Source organism: the organism of the source record quoted next, unplaced genomic scaffold (assembly GCF_019419815.1).
Source record: "Pyrus x bretschneideri cultivar Hongxiangsu unplaced genomic scaffold, Pyrus_bretschneideri_v1 Contig67, whole genome shotgun sequence".
NCBI classification, from domain to species: Eukaryota; Viridiplantae; Streptophyta; class Magnoliopsida; order Rosales; family Rosaceae; genus Pyrus; species Pyrus x bretschneideri.
Genome location: NW_025999806.1, coordinates 2,044,480 through 2,062,883, shown reverse-complemented (window position 1 = coordinate 2,062,883; position 18,404 = coordinate 2,044,480). Strand labels below are relative to the sequence as shown.

The window sequence follows — 18,404 nt, the reverse complement described above, 5'->3', positions numbered from 1 at the left end:
TAAACATGACAAATCATACTTCTACTTTATGTCATTTCCAGCCATATTAGAAAAAGTATTTTTTTTATTTTACAAAATATATTTGATGTTTCAGATTTTTTTAAAAGCTGTTTTGCTTTAAAAGTAAAACAATTTCAAACTGGTCCCAAATGTCCCAAAAAAAAGGTAACAATGCTCATCCCACCCGCAATGAGATCTGTTGATGGACCGTGAGCCACGTGGTCACCGCAATGGTGATTGGTGAAAGAGCAACAAACTCACCGTTTAATGACAATGCTGCCCATCGTCCTGTCCCTATAATCAATACGACATGACATTCCCGTAGACAGGCCCCGCAGAAAGGACACAACAGTCATTCAAGAATTGAAGCAGTGGCAGGACCGTAAAAACAGTACGGGGAAAACAGCCCACGGGGCAAACGAAGGATGACATCAAAAGCGCGCGTTTCGGTTGATCGAGGGAGCATTTAATGCTCGGATCGAAATCAATCTGCACCGTCGATTGAGGCCCTTTGACACGGTCAGTGTAATCGCAGGAATGGCACCGCACAGAGTATAAATGGTTGGTTGTTGTGGGTGAAAAGGAGTGAGAGTAAATTAGAGTGGAGTGAGAGAAAGTAGGAGAGAGAGAGTTGAAAAAGTTGAGAGCTCCTTCCTCAGTCGTCGGTCTCATCAGTTTCATCTCTCTCAGCCGTTTTAGGGTTTCTCAGGTGAGCCGCAGCGGCGTTTTCCAGCTTTTTTTTCTCTTCTGGCTTTTCAAAACCCGAAATTTGTTTTCTGGGCCTGTCTGGTGGTGGTTGGTTTCTGAGTCGTTGAGTTTTGCTTCAGGGGCATTTTGGGTATTTCACTCTTCTCAGCTTATTCTCTTCTCTGGTTTCTCCCATGGCTGCTGCTGCAGTTGAAAATCTCATATTCTGTCTAGGGTTTTCTGGAAAAGTTCAAATTCTGTCTTGTTTTCTGGAATAAGAGGAAAAGGGTTTCTGAAAGGTGCAGCTTTTTCTCTTGTTTTTGTGTGTTTTGAACAATGCACTTAGAGTTTTGGACCCGGCTGATTTCGCAGTTCAAGTTTTGGTTTGATTTTCTTTTATTCCAATTTTTTGTTGGGCTTCAGTATTTTGTAGTTACGAGCTTTTGTGCGTTTTGGACTAATTTTTTGGGCATTTCTGGTGTTTCCGACTTCTGAGGCCGATCATTGCATAACAATTGTGTGTTTGACTTGCAGGTTTGAAGAGTCCTCACTGCTGGATTGGTTTGAAGAGTCCTCACGGCTGGATTTCAGAAGCGGTTTCTTGTGCGCTTAGGTAAAATATACAGTAAATGTTTCGTTTTTCCACTTGCTTGTCTGTTTCTTTCTGTATTCTTACTGTTGTTCAAGTTAACTCATTTCAACCACTCTCAATTTTGGTTTTTCTTTCCGATTTGAGAAGTTTTTGGGTTAGATGTGTGTTTTGCATATGTTATATACTTGTACATCATTGTATATGTTTGATTTTCATTGACTGGTTTCCACCACTCTGCATGTGGGTTTTTTCTGTTCGATTTTAGAATTTTCGGGTTAGATCTATGGGTTGTGAATATATTATACGCATATATATATATATCATTATGATTTTCATTGACTTGTTTCTTATGATGCTTGCATGTGTGGTTTTTTTAGCTAAACTGAGCTTTTCATTTTTGTTGACAAACCCTTATAAAAAATCACAGGTGTTTTTACCTTTTATTTGTCCCTTTTTATAATTTCTTGTTTCTCTTGCTTGAGGAAACTGTTTCTCTTTTTGTATATATCAACTTCTGGAGATTCTTTCCGACTGTTGTTGATATGGTGCTTTGATTTTTGGTTTATGCGCCATTAAATTTTATTAAAAGTCTCTGCATAAGGCTATCTACTTGTGTGCATGTGTTTTCCAAAATGTCCCTGGTCGGTGTCAAATATTTTTTCTCAATACTGGGATGCCTTATGAGATATTTGTATGATTTTGGTCATTAATTCAGTGACTTGTCCACTCAATTCAGTGGAGAATTAGATGACCTGTCAATTAATTGTGTTTTATAAAGTGTGCATTGTAATATAGTCAATTTTATATCACAACTTCGGCCTTGTAGGTCTATTTATTGTTCTCAAAATTCAAGTTCTTGAAGCAAAAACGATGTTTGAAGTTTAGAGCCTTCAGAGTAAAAGTTCTCATATGTGGCTTTCCAGAAATTGCTTCTTAATTATAAAATCAGGGCAGCATCCTTTTTAAAAAAAGAGATTGTATTATCACTCTATATCCACCTTTGAATACGTGTGATGTGATTTGTACTGAACTTTTGCTACAATTTTGTATGATCTCCTTACACCTTTCTGTTGAATCAAATCAATTCCTTTGTTTGTTTCTTTGTTCTGTGTGGCTTACTTAAGTTTCTGGGTCATTCTCACATGTTTTCAAATCTTTCAAGGGGTTCTGATGCTAGCGTAGGTTTTTGTGTTTCCATATGTGTTTGCTTTTAACTCCTAGTCCTAAGGGAGTAATCAGTGTCATACTGCAATTTTTCTTTCTCTAAATTTATTAAGCAGTAACGTTGTGTATCTGTGGCCATTCTTGTTTTTGGTTTCTTATTCTTTTATGCCTTTAACATCTAGGAAGATTCATTTGCTGTCATTAGAGCAATCACACCACTGTTTATTGACTTGATTTTGGTTATTGCATTCCACCTCACAGGAAGTGTAATATTATATATTCCTGTTCTCGTCAAAGTGCATTTTTAATTTGCTAGGAATTCCGGTGCTGCATATAGGAATTCAATTCCTGCTTTAGCATGAATATATTTCCTTTGTTGTATCTCATCTACATACTTATGTTATGTTGTAGGATATGGATTCGTTTGAGCCAGATGGAAATGCAGCAAATGGGGTGAATGGAGCTAATGGGGCAAATGGAGTGAATGGAGCAAATGGGGTGAATGGAGCTAATGGGGCAGAGGATGCGTTGCCACCCCCACCCCCGGTTATTCCACCGGATGTTGTTCCTTTGCATGTGGAAGCAGATAACATTCCTGAACCTGTTAAGAAAAAACCTGCTCGGGTCCCTATTGCTAGGCGTGGCCTTGGAACCAAGGGAACAAAAATACCCTTGGTCACAAATCACTTCAAAGTGAATGTTACTAATATTGAGGGTTACTTCTTCCATTATAGTGTAAGCTCCATATGCTTTCCATGTATTTCCAGTGCATTCTTCCATTTTCTTTTATCTTCAGTGTTAGTTCTCATTTTTATACTGTATACATAGGTTTCTGTTGCTTATGAAGATGGGCGTCCCCTTGATGGCAAGGGTGCTGGAAGAAGAATAATTGAAAGGGTGCATGAGACATACCACTCTGAGTTAGGTGGAAAGGACTTTGCCTATGATGGTGAGAAGAGCCTGTTTACTGTTGGATCCCTTCCGCGCAACAAACTTGAATTTGCCGTTGTTTTGGAGGATGTGCCATCAAGCAGGTATGTAAGGAAGGGCCATGGTTTCTTTCGAATGTATTAGATCTCCTTTTTATTCTCTTACTGTTGGACTTGTTTCTATACAGGAACAATGGAAACTGTGAACCTGATGGTCCTGGGAGTCCAAATGAGAGTGACCGAAAGAGATTACGGCGTCCAAATCGCTCCAAAACATTTAATGTGGAGATCAGCTATGCTGCAAAAATTCCCATGAAAGCAATTGGAGATGCTCTTCGTGGTCAAGAATCAGAGAATTCTCAAGAAGCTCTGAGAGTCCTGGATATCATATTAAGACAGCATGCATCGAAGCAGTGAGTGAAGTTTATCCTTTCTGTCTAGTTTTCTCCCTTCTCTCCTTCCCCCACATAGTTTTGTGTTTATGTTATATTTTGGATGGATTCTATCTTGTCTAATGAAAACCTTGATTCCAACAGAGGATGCCTCCTAGTTCGCCAATCATTCTTCCATAATGATCCAAAAAATTTTGCGGATGTTGGAGGTGGTGTTCTTGGGTGCAGAGGATTCCATTCAAGTTTTAGGACCACCCAGGGTGGCTTGTCTCTGAACATTGGTGAGTTATATTGCTTATTTCTCTGTTATATTATTCAAAATTTACTGTATTTTAACCTATTCTGAAGTGTACATTTTCAGATGTATCGACTACCATGATCATACAGCCAGGGCCGGTGGTAGACTTTTTAATTGCCAACCAAAGTGTTAGAGATCCTTTCCAACTTGACTGGACGAAGGTAACAAACTCATGTCATTATTTATTCTGTTGTGTTATTATGTTCATTTACTTTTCGATAATCTGTGTTTGTTTCAATGAACAGGCTAAAAGAATACTCAAGAATTTGAGGGTCAAAACAAGTCCGTCAAATCAAGAGTTTAAAATAACTGGATTGAGCGAGAAACCATGCCGAGAACAAACGTATATGTTTTTTTGAACGAAACTATGTTTCCATTTTATCTTCATGTTTTTGCATCATGGTGCTTTTTCTATCCTTACTGCAACTATTTTTTTTGTGTTCTTGTTCTTAACGCCCTCAATTTATTGTGTATGATCCAGTTTTACATTGAGAAACAAGCAAGCAAAGGAAGGGGAAGATGCAGAAATAGAAGTGACTGTTTATGATTATTTTGTTAATCATCGTAATATACAGCTGCGTTACTCGGCTGATCTACCCTGCCTTAATGTTGGGAAACCAAAACGTCCTACTTATATCCCCCTGGAGGTAACAAGCTGAGTTTATTCTTCTTTCTTTTTGTTGTTACAAATATGATGATTTATTTTTATCCTTGACCTTGGTGGTTTTGTTGAACTTTTTCTTCCAGCTTTGTTCTTTGGTGTCCTTGCAACGTTACACAAAAGCTCTTTCCACCCTTCAAAGAGCTTCGCTGGTGGAGAAATCAAGGCAGAAGCCACAAGAGAGGATGAGTGTTTTGTCTAATGTATGTGTCTTCATTAACATCTGACTCATTGTATATGCATCCATGACTCTAAATCACATGATTACTATTGCAGGCTTTGAAAATCAATAATTATGATGCTGAACCAATGCTACACTCATGTGGTGTTTCAATTGGTGGTAGCTTTACTCAAGTGGAAGGCCGTGTTCTTCCAGCCCCAAAGGTATTTTCCACATATACCTGTATGATGTAGCCTATTCTGTTGTGCGTCTACTTATTGATTTGGTTTCCTTGACAGCTTAAAGTCGGTAATGGCGATGATTTCTTCCCTCGAAACGGGCGCTGGAATTTCAACAACAAGGTTTTTAATGACCCCCTTTTCTCTCTCCATTACTTTTCACCTTATATCAGTATTTTGATTCTTTGGTTCATTTATATTGTTGAAATGCAGACACTTGTGAAGCCGACTAAGATAGAAAAGTGGGCTGTTGTTAACTTCTCTGCACGCTGTGATCTAAAAGCTCTTGTCCGTGATCTGATCAAATGTGGAGATATGAAAGGAATTGTAAGTTTTGCACTTGCACATTTGCTACAGTATGTATTCAAATAACTTAGATAATTTCATTTTTATTCTTTTGTTTTATTTTTCCGTTCTTCACCTGCTGACAGAAAATCGAGGCTCCATTTGATGTGTTTGAAGAGAATCCTCAGTCTAGGCGCGCCCCACCTTTGGTTAGAGTTGAGAGGATGTTTGAGGATATACAGTCCAAACTTCCTGGACAACCACAGTTTCTTCTCTGTTTGCTTCCGGAGAGAAAAAATTCTGCTTTATATGGTTGGGTCATATTATCTATACTATCATTGACATGTTAAATCATTTATAATATGCTCTCTTAATGATATCTATTGATTCACTAGGTCCATGGTTGAGTCATTTTATCTAAATAAATTATAATATGCTCTCTAATGATACCTACTGATTCCCTAGGTCCATGGAAGCGGAAGAATCTGGCTGAGTATGGTATTGTGACACAATGCATTGCTCCCACAAGGGTCAATGATCAATACCTTACAAATGTCCTGTTAAAGATCAATGCAAAGGTGATTTTTTTTATTTTATTTTTTTAATTATTAGTAATTTATTTTATTTTATTGATGTCAGTATGAGTAGATTTTCTGTTGGCTGTGATCTTAAACTTGGTTTGCCCTCATAATTCCTGGCAGCTTGGTGGGTTAAATTCCTTGTTGGCAGTTGAATATTCTCCTTCTATCCCTGTGGTTTCCAAGGCTCCCACTATCATCCTTGGGATGGATGTGTCCCATGGTTCTCCTGGGCAGTCTGATGTACCCTCAATTGCTGCGGTAAACTGCCTTCTATGTCTTACATGTTGGATTAAATGTTGTTACTACAGCTAGTTCACTTGAACTTCTGCATATTTTGTACACATGATGACAAGAAATACGTATGGACCTCTCATGTTGTATTTGATGGGGCAATTATAGGTGGTAAGCTCCAGGCAGTGGCCACTGATTTCTCGCTACAGGGCATCTGTTAGAACACAATCCCCCAAGGTGGAGATGATAGACTCTCTGTACAAACGAGGTTCTGACACAGAGGATGATGGCATTATGAGGTAGGATATGTATCTTGAAGTCATTTATTCGTTGCAAATTTCTTCAAATATTTAGAAAAGTTTTAGAAATTCATTTTCTTTTGAATGTTCATGTCATTTTATGTTTCACATTTTGGTTTCATAAATACTTTCCAAACCACTCAAATGTTAAGTTTCTTCTTAATTTCAGAGAGCTGCTTTTGGACTTCTATACAAGTTCAGGCAAACAGAAACCAGACCAGATTATCATCTTCAGGTATTTCTTAGAAAACCTAGAATCAAATGAATTGTAATTGTATTTTCTGCTATTGTTCATAAAACTATGTGCATGTAAGAATTAGAACAGTCAGTATCTTATTTGTAGGAGTTTTTTTATTTTTTATTTTTTTAATTTTTTTTATTTTGGTGTTTGCCCTAGCGTAATTTGTTTCTTTTTTTTTCTTTCTGAAAAACATTTGCTGTCCTAGCTTAAGTTATAGTGGGTCTGAATGTGCATGTGCTCATGTATGGGTCAATTATTAGCTTTTTTTGTACACGCTCTTTAATACATTTTCATGTATGGGTCAAATTCTAATGAATAATTTTTAATTCCGTCTTTTGATTTCTCCTGTGTTAAATTTTAAAGGTTATTAGTTTCCATATTGCATTTGTATTTTGACACGATAAATTGCCCAGTATGTCTTAATGTGTAATTATGCGCCAAATGCGGATGCCAAATATACCAGGATTTGAATTGTACAATCCATAGCTACCACCTTGATCGGAAGCAGGCACATTTTATGCTGCCCTGCTGATATCTACTTTGAAATTCTTTTTACACGTTTATTAAACTACAGTGCATATCACTGGTTTTACTCGAATATTTTCTGCTGCTCTAAACTTAACGTTACTCAATTTACTTAAATTCTCTGTTGGAAATATGACAGGCTTTATAATGCATGAGTAGATACTGATTACTTGTATTTTATCATTTTTTGTTGTTGTAGATACTGTTTGAGCATGTTGAATTGATTAATCTTGTTCTGTACAAGTTTATTTTGGTAGAACTTTGCTTATGCTTCACCTTTGAGTTGACTGGTTATGTTGAATATAGGGATGGAGTAAGCGAATCTCAATTTAACCAAGTTTTGAACATTGAACTGGATCAAATCATAGAGGTAAGTTTTGAACATTAAATTGGATCAAGGTTTTGTGGGCTAACCATTGACGTACAAATTTGTTTTCGACTTTGAAATGATGTTAAATTATCCTTTCTTATCAGGCATGCAAGTTCCTGGATGAGACTTGGTCCCCTAAATTTGTGGTGATCATTGCTCAGAAGAACCACCACACAAAATTCTTTCAGCCTCAATCCCCAGATAATGTTCCTCCTGGTAGGCTAACGCAGTTGAACAAATTCAACTCTAAACATGATTCAGCCTTTCACATAATTCAACGTACCTATACAATTTATTGGTTTTTTTTGCAGGGACAATTATCGACAACAAAATTTGTCACCCAAGAAACAATGACTTCTATCTATGTGCTCAAGCTGGAATGATTGTGAGTATCAATATTATGCTTTGCAGCTTTAGTATCTTGTTTGTAAATTAGAATCCTATCTAGATTGTGCTACTTTGCATTAGTATTACCGTGGTGCAAGCTTCAAAAACCGTGCCTAAAATTTTCATTACTTAAGATATTCATGTTTTATTAACTCCCATGTTTTGCATTGTTCCCAATAATTTCCCCAAATGTTACGGAGTGGATCTCTGGGGTCACGAATGATTCTTCAGGGAAATTGTGAACCATTCATATGCAACGTCTGATTTTTTTCTGTCATAGTTAAGGACGACTTATACTAAACTGGTTTACTCTCTTTTTTCAAAAGGGGACCACGAGGCCTACTCACTATCATGTTCTGTTAGACGATGTTGGTTTTTCAGCCGATGAGCTGCAGGAACTAGTGCATTCACTTTCATACGTGTAAGTGAAATTTATGCACTACATTGCTTTGTTTAGCCATTAGTATTAACTAGTATCCTTAATAATATATATATTTTTTTTTTTCACTTGCAGGTACCAGAGAAGTACCACCGCCATTTCCGTAGGTAAATTTCTTCATTCTATTCCTGCGGCTCCTCAAGAATGGTCATGGTCTTGCACGCAAAGCAACTCTCTCCCTGATGTTCATGCTAATACAACATGCTTAGTTGCAAGTAGTAAATCCTAATCCCGTGGTTAAATATTTTTCTTTTCAGTTGCCCCCATTTGCTATGCACATTTAGCTGCCACTCAGATGTCACAGTTCATGAAATTCGAAGATGCGTCTGAGACATCTTCAAGCCATGGCGGTCTTACCTCTGCTGGAGCTGTTCCTGTCCCGCAGCTGCCCAGGTTGAAGGAGAATGTGTCCAGTTCCATGTTTTTCTGTTGAGGCCTCAGAGCCTCTTGAGCCCTACTATGGTTACCTACTGAAGAACAGCAGTTTGTGTATATACTAGTTTTTGGTGTAGCCTCCCACTGTAATAGGAGGTTTGAACTATCGTAGTTGGTAAAGCTTGCGGTGCGTTTGACAGGCGTTTTGTATATGATCCTAAGTAAGTCGTGTGTAGCCTAACTTGTGGGATTATGATCTTGGATGTTGACTCTGTGTAGGCTTGACTTATGGTATTGTGTGATGGTTTTCTGTTGCCCTGTGTGTATATGTTGGAGATTGGTTTTATGAGTGGTCTTCCAGAAACCCAACTTCCTTCATCTGCCTTACAGATGATGAGATCAGGCGGTGGATCTGAAGGGTCAATGATAGGGTACGATGATGCAACATTTCATAATACTACAAGAGGTGGTCGGGGCGTGTTTAACTTGACAGAGGCAAAGGCATATTTCTTCCTTAGCGGTTGAGGTTACTGTTTCTGTTTCTGTTTTGAGGGTATGAAAGCTGCAGTCCGTGTTCCAGAAATATCACCCGAACCACTTCTTCCCAACCCTGCATATGCTTCCCAATCATACCTCTACTACCATATTATCCTGCTTGCAGTGCTTGCCATTGCCGCTTCGCTTCTAGACTTCTACTCAACTGAAATTTAGAGCATCAGTTTACTCTAGCAACTATGCGGTTGATCACTTATTTCAATCCCTCAACTTCTTTGTTTTATGGCTTTTGAGCCTACATCCTTATTATTAGTACCCTTTTACCAATAAATAAAATTTCCTCACGTTTCTTTTGACTAAAATGCTAGAAAATTTGAATTTTACCACTTCATAACATTCGATTCCTGAGACCACTATGTCTCACACCTTCATAATTTGTTATTAAATCCATTAAAATTGTGTTTAACCATGACACAAATGTGACTCGTGTTATAAACAAAATAATAAATTTTCCTATGGACTTTGACGGTAAGAGGTAAAGTGAGACATGAGTTGAGTTTTAAGAGGGTAAGCGACATAATATGAGTTTTAAATGATTAGGTGAGACTCAAGTTGAATTTTAGAGGTGTTGCAATATTTAAATTTTATTTTTAGTTTTTATGTTTCTTTTATAATTATAGGTGGCAAATTGCAACGGGAAATCCGACGATTGCAAATTTACATTAGTTTTGTTGATAAACCTGGAATAAAGAGTTTGGTAATATAAAAGATCGCAAGAATAAAGAGTTTGGTAATATTTAAATTTACATTAGTTTTGTTGATATACAGGATAAAGTCATGAAGAATCAAAATACAAGCATTAATATGGAGTTGGAAGTTAAAACTAGAGAGGAGTTAACTAGAGTTTTAAAAGAAGAGGAAATGGTGTGGGCTTAGAAAGCCAAGGTTAACTGGTTACAATTACGGGATAAAAATATAAAATACTTTTAAGCTGCAGCAACTATTTGTAAAAAAAAAAAAAAAAAAGAGATTAGAAAAATTAAAGATAATAGTGGTTTTTGGTGGAATTATGGTGAGGTCTTGAGCAAGTTTTCATGCAGGAATTCAAGCTGCGTTTCTCTTGTGATAGGCTCCCTTCTACAGATAATATGGTTTCGTTGGCTGATATTATTAGCCCTTGCATTAACAGCCAGCATAATGTGCAAGTTCTTAAATCAGTTACTAACGAGGAAATTTGGGATGCAGCTAATCGTATTGGTGCTTTAAGGGCCCCAAGACTGGATGGTTTAAGTGTAGGCTTTTATCATGAATGTTGGGAGAAAATTAAAGATTAAGTGATTTTAATGGTGAAAAAGTTCTTTCAGAGTAACTCAAGCCTAAGAATTATTAACTAGACAAATCACTGAAAGATCTCACCTATGAACATGAAGGGTCGTCTACTAGAGATCAACACATGCAAGAATCGAAGCCAATCAATAAAATGCATGAGAAGCATGCACGCAAAATGAAGGTCTCCATCATCATTGTAGTTGATTTTTGCACGATTTTAGAAGATGTTTGACGGAAATCGAAGCGTCTCAACTATCCCACTTTAATGTCAATAGCTAGATCAGTGCAAAATAAATAAATAATTATAACACAAAAAAAAAAAAAAAATTGAAGACTAAATAGTATGTATTCTAGCTTACTCTAAAAGGCATGGTCTTTGGCTAACGATCCATCCTAAAGGGGAACAGGTTGCCACTCAGATGGATAGTTAGGGGCAATTGTGGGACCATGATTTTGCAAGGCCAGAGTAAGGATGATCTGAATACAGTTATCTCAGAAGTTTGATCATGGACTCACCAGCTCTGGGTAGAGCTGTATCGGTGATAGGATCATACTTATGCGACTTAGTTAGCTTGTTTTCTTGCATTTATGTTGTTAGTTCCTAGTTATTTTAGTATTTTAAGCTATTTTCGTATGTTTGTATGTCTAAAGGGCTAAAGTATCAACAAAGTGCAATTTGGAGCATTTTAGAGCAGTTTTGAGCTTGGAATGGATAGCACATGCTTGGAGCAAGGTGGATGGACGAAATTGAAGTTCAAGAAGGACTAAGAATATGCTAAAGAGTTAAAGAAATTAATTCAAGACTTGGAAGACAAGGAATCAGCTACAAAGAAGGAAACATTAGTCAAACTACCATATTTTTGAAGGAAGATTTGTGAAAAACAAGTTCATTTGAGCAACATCAACAACATGCAATTAACAATTAAAAGGCGGAATCATGTTTATATGCACTCAAAAACAAAACTTAACCCATGAACTTCAAAGCCTAGTAGATAGGTGAACCAAGACTCAACTCAAAACCAAGTGAGTTGAGAAATCAATACCTTTGTAGATTCCTCTTTGCATAAGCAAAGGCTAATCACCCAAAGAGAGGGCCTTCATTCCTTGCATCTTAGATCCATGGATTTGGATGGATGAAAAGGTTTCTCCAAGTTCCCAAAATTGAGAACCTCTAATGATTCATCACCAAGGCATAATGAAGAAGAAATGAGTGACCTTGGAGGAGTTTGATTGCTAGATGATCCCTCCAAGGTGGCCGAAATTTTAGAGAGAAAGGAGAGCTTGTGTTCTCATCCTTTCCCCAAAAATAACCATTAATGAATTTTAGGCTATAAAGTCCTTTATATAGTCCCTTCAAATAAGTGACCTAATGGACCAAAAGCCCTATTCTTCTAACATGGCCGGCCTATAGGGTTTATTGGGCTTTCAAGCCCTTTGTTTATTCAAGTTGTCATACAACTTGAGTTAATGGGCTTGACATTCAAATCTCATTGGGCCTTGCGGCCCAAAACTAACCCGAGGTCTTTAACGAACTTATTCGTTTGATTAATTAACATATTAATTAATCCTAGCCTTAGACAATTAAACCATTTAATTATTCTTACTCATCTCCGTTGAATCTTCAATCTCTACCTTACACGGTGTACGATCCATTAGGTTCCTTTTAGCGAGGCAGTGGGCGATTCAAACTCTTTCAAATCGATTGTGAATTGAAACTTACTTTCAATTCTCCCGTTAGTGATAATACACTTTTAGGGCTTCCACAAACCATGGTTGACGCCTAGCAGCATGTCGTGGTTACCCAAGCTAATCAGAAGAGGTGGAGAACCTATTCAGTTTTAGGATTACAAATGCAATACGGTCTTTCTCTAATACAATACTCTTGACCACATTGTTTGGTTTGATAGTTTATTCATGTCTACTATCCAATGTGAGTCTTGTGCTTATATGATTACCTTGAATGTGATTTGGAACACATTCCTAAATCTCATGCATACTTTGGCCAAAGATTCTTAATCATATCATAGAGTATTCTCCCTCAAACAGTTTGAAGGTTAGAGATCCCTTGTTGCGCATTCACTTGCCTCCATGGCTAAGTGGCTTAACCCCAACGATGCCGTGGACACCCTCCTGATGGAGTGACTTTGACATAATCAAAGATTAAGGACCTAACCACAAGACAACTGTGATGCCTCAGGTCAAAAGACTAATTTGCATTATCCCAACCATGAGTTCTCATGTGACATGAATATGAGAACTCTTCGTTGATCGTGTTCAGTGAACTCATTCTCTATTGAGCACCTACGTACTTGTCTTGATGTCACACACACCAATGACTCGAGACTAGTCACTCTCCCTGAGAGAAGACATAGCACGTACTGATCTTAACGGACTGTCAATGCCCAATTGACAATCCTATGATCAGGAACGTTTAGGATGTGTCAACGAAAGAATGGTCTCATGAATCTAACTTCTTTAGATCGCATTCTTCCAATCACATATTCCTTGGACTTATCGTTTAAGCATATAACATTTATATGAGACGGCTCAAACAATAATCTTTGCCCTTTACATTTAAACTACATTAGTTTGAAATGTCCGTAAAGTATCATCATATGATTGGTTTTAGGGCACATTTCCAACAATCTCCCACTTGCACTAGAGCCAATCAACTTAGTCATCATTGATGATACCTCTTCTGTAATTCATTTCATAAATGGCTGAGTAGTAGGCCTAAACAATGGATATCTATATGTTATCCATAGAAGCAACCTTGAGAATAACGACGTCACCATTATACATGATTCTCAATCATGTGGTTCAGTCTCTCATTTGAGTTCGGACCTTGATGAGACCTTGATTCCCTGGCTTGAGCTATCGCCCCATTAGTGTCATACTCTTTCTGGTTGGAACCGAATGGAGAGTTCATGAATGAACTTTCCCATCCAAACAACAATGTTGTAAGCTTCTATATGGCAATATATTTTGCATACATGATGGAACACATTAAAGTCATTTACTTTTAACGTTTCCACCCAAATATCTCTTTAGTCATAATAAAGAGATATCTCATTATCACTTCATTCATAATGAAGAGATATTCTATGATGGATTAGATTCATAATCTAATACATTTACGCTTCCATTACGTTACTCTAATTCTTCCTCATTCTTGAGGAATCCATCCTTAGTATTTCTTAAATACCTAAGGATTCACTTGACAGTTGCCATGGTTCTGATCCTGGGCTTGCACTGATATCATCTTGTACCGTTCTAGGTACAACTTATATCAATGTTTTCATACAATATGTAATACATAAATCACCTTTCTGCGTATGCATAAAGGATTCTATTTACGCATTATTTCTTTGGGAGTCAAAGGGTACATTCCCTTTGAGAAGAACAACTTCCTAGTCTCACTAGAATTGTCATTCTAATTGAAGTTTATCATCATATGAGAAACTTCCTAGCATCTCATTGTCTATTTTAGGGATTGATATAATCCAATTATATCTTGAAATCTATCATTATAGATTTCCATCCCATGTATATAGACTATGTCTCCCATATACATTCTATCATTATAGAATGTTTAAAGTCATAACTTTAACGATGAAGAATTCCTTTCATTTTCAAAATTAATATATATCATGTATATATATTCAAATTTAGGAATATGATCAACTCCCACTAATCTTTTGTAAACCTAGTAAACAAAAGATTCATTTACATCTTTATGAGAAATCAAACAATTGATCTTTTCTCATAAGACGCTTATAGCTCCCTCTAGCTTGCTAAGATCCATGATGGATGGATCTCTACAACTAACATGTCTTAGAAGTATATATCATATATATATGGGTAATTGATAATGTCCAACGAACTAAATCTTATTTATGTTCATTCTTCTCCTAATGGAGAAATTCATTATCTTACGATGCTACTTTCCTTGATATTTTTCAAGGAAATTAATCTAAAGTGTTACCTTTTTCCTTGGATCAAATCTAAGGAGGTAAATACTTTAGACGTCTTACTCATCTACTTACATTTCTTGAATTCTTTGAAACCTTTTGCAAAGTATTCGGACTTGTGTTTATTCAAAATAAACTATAGTCCAACCGAGAGTGATCTTCGGTGAATGTCATACAACATGAGTAGTATTATGTTGTGGACAAGTGCCACTAACATCTAAGTGAATTAACCTCAACAACTTTGTGATTCTTTCTTCTTTCCAAAAGAATAAAGATTCGAACATTTCGCCTCTATACAATTTTAACAAGAAGGTATTGGATCCGGATCTAACGATCCGAAGCATCCATCTATGACCAACTCGTAACTTATGTTTTAGAGGTATCACAACTCAGTTGGGATTAGTCACTACCTTGCAACCTTTTGGGTTTTAAGCATCGTTATATTCTTAAACAGTTAACACTACCACATCATCTCTACTACAGAGACAATTAATTAGATTACAATAATCTAATTATTGATTAATAAAGAACAATGTTTTGTCAAACAAAACATTCATCCATCTCTACTATAGTGACGGATTTAAGTTCCTTAAAATTGGAATGTAAAGACAATCTTTGGTTTTTCCAATTTCTTTGGTAGTTCATATGAGGAAGTAAGTACAATCCGCTTTCGCAGAGATCTATATTCGATTCACGTTTGGAATGTGAAGTACTTTCTCTTCTCTCATTAATCTTCTACTTCTTATTAGCACACTTTTACAACAATTGTAAAACATAGTTACTAATACAGAATCATGCATTCAAGTAGAAGAACCAACTGTTATGAACTTTTCAAGAACATTTTACAACACCTTCGAAAGGTGTGTTCTTTGACACTTGCAAGACATTTCTTGCAAAGACCCCTTCCAATGTCCATCCTTTCATAAAGAAAGTTTGTTCCCTTGGAGTTATTTTGCCTTCTTCATTTGACTTCCCTTTTGATTACAATAGTCATGGTCCCTAAACTCCCACTATCTCTCTTGAAACTTATTTCAAATGTGTTATACACATCAAACGATTTGGAGAGCGTGCGGTTATTGTTCACTATATAGTTTACAATAAACTTAGTGAACCATTAGGATAGGGACACAAAGGTGAAGTCCTTGCCTAGTTTCCGTCTCGTTAAGTGGTTTAACACTTCAACACTCAATGATTCAAAATCATCATAAGTCCATGTAAATGGACTATTTTTGTCAACCAACCATTATGTTCTAAACATAATAACAAACTTTCAAGAGTTGTTCAAGGCAACTCTCATTTCTTCATACAACAATTTGTAAGTGAAGAATCATGGCACATAAAGTGTCCATGCCCTTGTGCTTACTTCAAAAATTCCTTGTTTATGTAACAAAGAAACAAGCACTAAAGTTTGTGTTGATTAAGGGTTGTTCAAAGCAACTCTTATTTCTTCATACAACAATTTGTATTTGAAGAATTATGACATTAAAAGTGTTGTCCTTCTCATGTTTAGACTTATCTAACATATTCTTCCAATGATACGTTATCAATAGGAAGATTGTGAGGATGAGACTACTTAGTTACATCTACAAGCCATTAAAGACAATCTATGGGATTGTAGAACTAAGTCCGGAAATTAAAGCATTCGGCTTTTCTTTGTCAAGTTTTGGATAGCGTTTGCAAATATATTGGTAAACAAATACATAACAAATATAAATTGATTGATTTTAAGCCATTTGATTCGGGTCTTTAAATCAAATAGCACCACCCACTATTTTTGGCAAATTCCATATCCCTCATCGGAATTCGAGAGTTTTGGAGGAAACTCTTAGTAGGGTATGGGAGGCTCACTATTACCAAGCCCACCTCACGATGATACGATATCGGCTAGCATTAATAATAATGAGAGAGTACGCTTACTCATTTGCATCTCTTGCAAGTACCCATCTTATTTGGCCTCTAGAGAATGTTGCCTCACAATGATATGATATCGGCGCCATTGCACTTAGTTAAGTTATTCCCACCATGCTTAGTTCATGAAGGGGTTCAAGAATAGCCTCACAATGATATGATATTGGCCATCCTCGTTGCCTACACTCACCTCATCATATGCGTATAGACTCCTCCTGAGTGTAAGCATGCACTTTGTACTCCCCCATGATAGGGTGAAGCCGGTGTACAAGTCACAAACGATTGGAGCCTACCACGGTGGAAGGCCACGAAGAGATATTCAAAGCATCTCTCGCTTATCAACTTAATATTGATTTGGTTGAGGGTTTTTAGGTCTCATCACATATAAACATACATTTTAATCTAATTAAAACATTTTGGTCCTATTACAACTATTGGTCCATATGATTGATTTAGTAGTATATAATACTTCCACTATGCTTTTAAAACGGTTTTTAAAGCAAGACTATATGGTACTACTAACATAAGATTTGCATTCATTGATGGACTATATAGTTGCCTTAGGGCCTTAGGATGACTATGAACCTTTGATTAGATCCAACACGAGCCTTGTGTTGAATCTCGGTCTAGGGATGGTGATTGATTTTAGTTACGCGTTTAATCACATTAAGGTGTGTTGTCTTATTGGGCGTTGGACCCAACTACTCCAATTTCATGCATATCGAATAAAACAAGAAAGGAGTACTTCAAAGTAAATAAGAGCTTATGCTCTTTTACAACAATTGATCAAATCAAATTACTTTAAAGTAAAGAAGAGCTTATGCTCTTTTACAACAATTGATCATATCAAATTACAACCAAAATTTAATCTACACATTCCCATGGTTCAAACAAATTTGAAACGGCCTTTCACATAGCTCAATTATAGTAGGCTTAGGTTCATAATCACCCTTTCTTTAATTAATTAACGCTTTAACTAATTAAACTTGAATGCAACATTTTCATTTGGTTTTTGTATCCATAGAATTGATTTAAATGGAGCTAAATGAAATGAAAATCCAATTCTCATTTAAAGAGACAAAACAATTTTGTTCTCTACCTAATTTGGGCCAAAATGCTATGACCTCAACTTGTTTGGGCCATAGTGCAATTAACCTCAACTTTTGGGCTATTTTGCAAAAACTTAAACTTTTGGGGTCACTTTGTAAAAACATAAAAGTCCACTACTTCATGTAATTACAACTAGAACCCAAAAATTTCCACAAAAGCTAAAACTTCATTAAAGGAGCAAAACAATTTGTCCTTTTAGTGATTTTGGACCTTTACGTAAAAACGTAAACTTTTGGGTCAAAGTACAAATACACAAAAGTATCAAAACTTTATGTAATTGCATAAAAGCCCCACAAGGACCCTAATTGAGTAGGGTGGCCAGTTTTGAAGCAAAGTAATAAAAAAAATTTCAAAGTTTTTGTAAGTGGGGTGTGTGAAATGGAATAAATCATTACACACCTACCCACTAAAATTTCTTTAATTTTTTAAAATAAATATCTAATATATTTAATCATAAGAAATATTTCAAAACAAAAACTTTATGAAATAAATCAAAAACTTTGAATCAAAACACCAAACCTTTTGTTCTTGGCAAGAACATATCAAGAACAATGAAGAACATTCTTCACCCAAAAACATCCCAAAACCACTCAAACTTAAGGGAAATAACATACAACCATACTAGGGTACATAGGGGTTCCAAAAGTCACTTTAAAACACTTTTAATAAGTCAAACAAGAACCCAAAAATCCACCCCTTGGATTTGGCCGCATTTCCCCAAAAACATGGCACCAAA

At 36.4% G+C, this 18,404-nt stretch overlaps 1 protein-coding gene across 3 annotated transcripts; it reads left to right on the top strand.

Moving 5' to 3' along the window:
• The first annotated feature begins 553 nt into the window (after window positions 1-553).
• Window positions 554-9,169, top strand: LOC103931833 (protein argonaute 4). 3 transcript variants are annotated; one of them, XM_009341367.3, is made up of 24 exons: window positions 554-709; window positions 1,222-1,300; window positions 2,855-3,178; window positions 3,272-3,477; window positions 3,561-3,785; window positions 3,909-4,045; window positions 4,126-4,223; window positions 4,308-4,405; window positions 4,544-4,709; window positions 4,810-4,926; window positions 5,000-5,107; window positions 5,183-5,245; window positions 5,336-5,449; window positions 5,554-5,719; window positions 5,873-5,985; window positions 6,109-6,246; window positions 6,388-6,518; window positions 6,688-6,753; window positions 7,591-7,654; window positions 7,759-7,870; window positions 7,966-8,039; window positions 8,368-8,462; window positions 8,556-8,587; window positions 8,738-9,169. In XM_009341367.3, the coding sequence occupies exons 3-24, from the start codon at window positions 2,858-2,860 to the stop codon at window positions 8,911-8,913; spliced, it is 2,820 nt and encodes a 939-aa protein (XP_009339642.1). In that variant the 5' UTR covers window positions 554-709; window positions 1,222-1,300; window positions 2,855-2,857; the 3' UTR covers window positions 8,914-9,169. The 3 variants fall into 3 exon arrangements, with proteins under 3 accessions (XP_009339642.1, XP_048429332.1, XP_048429331.1); XM_048573374.1 differs by lacking the exon at window positions 554-709 and adding an exon at window positions 845-986; XM_048573375.1 differs by lacking the exon at window positions 8,738-9,169 and having other exon boundaries at window positions 8,368-8,566.
• The last annotated feature ends 9,235 nt before the right edge of the window (window positions 9,170-18,404 follow it).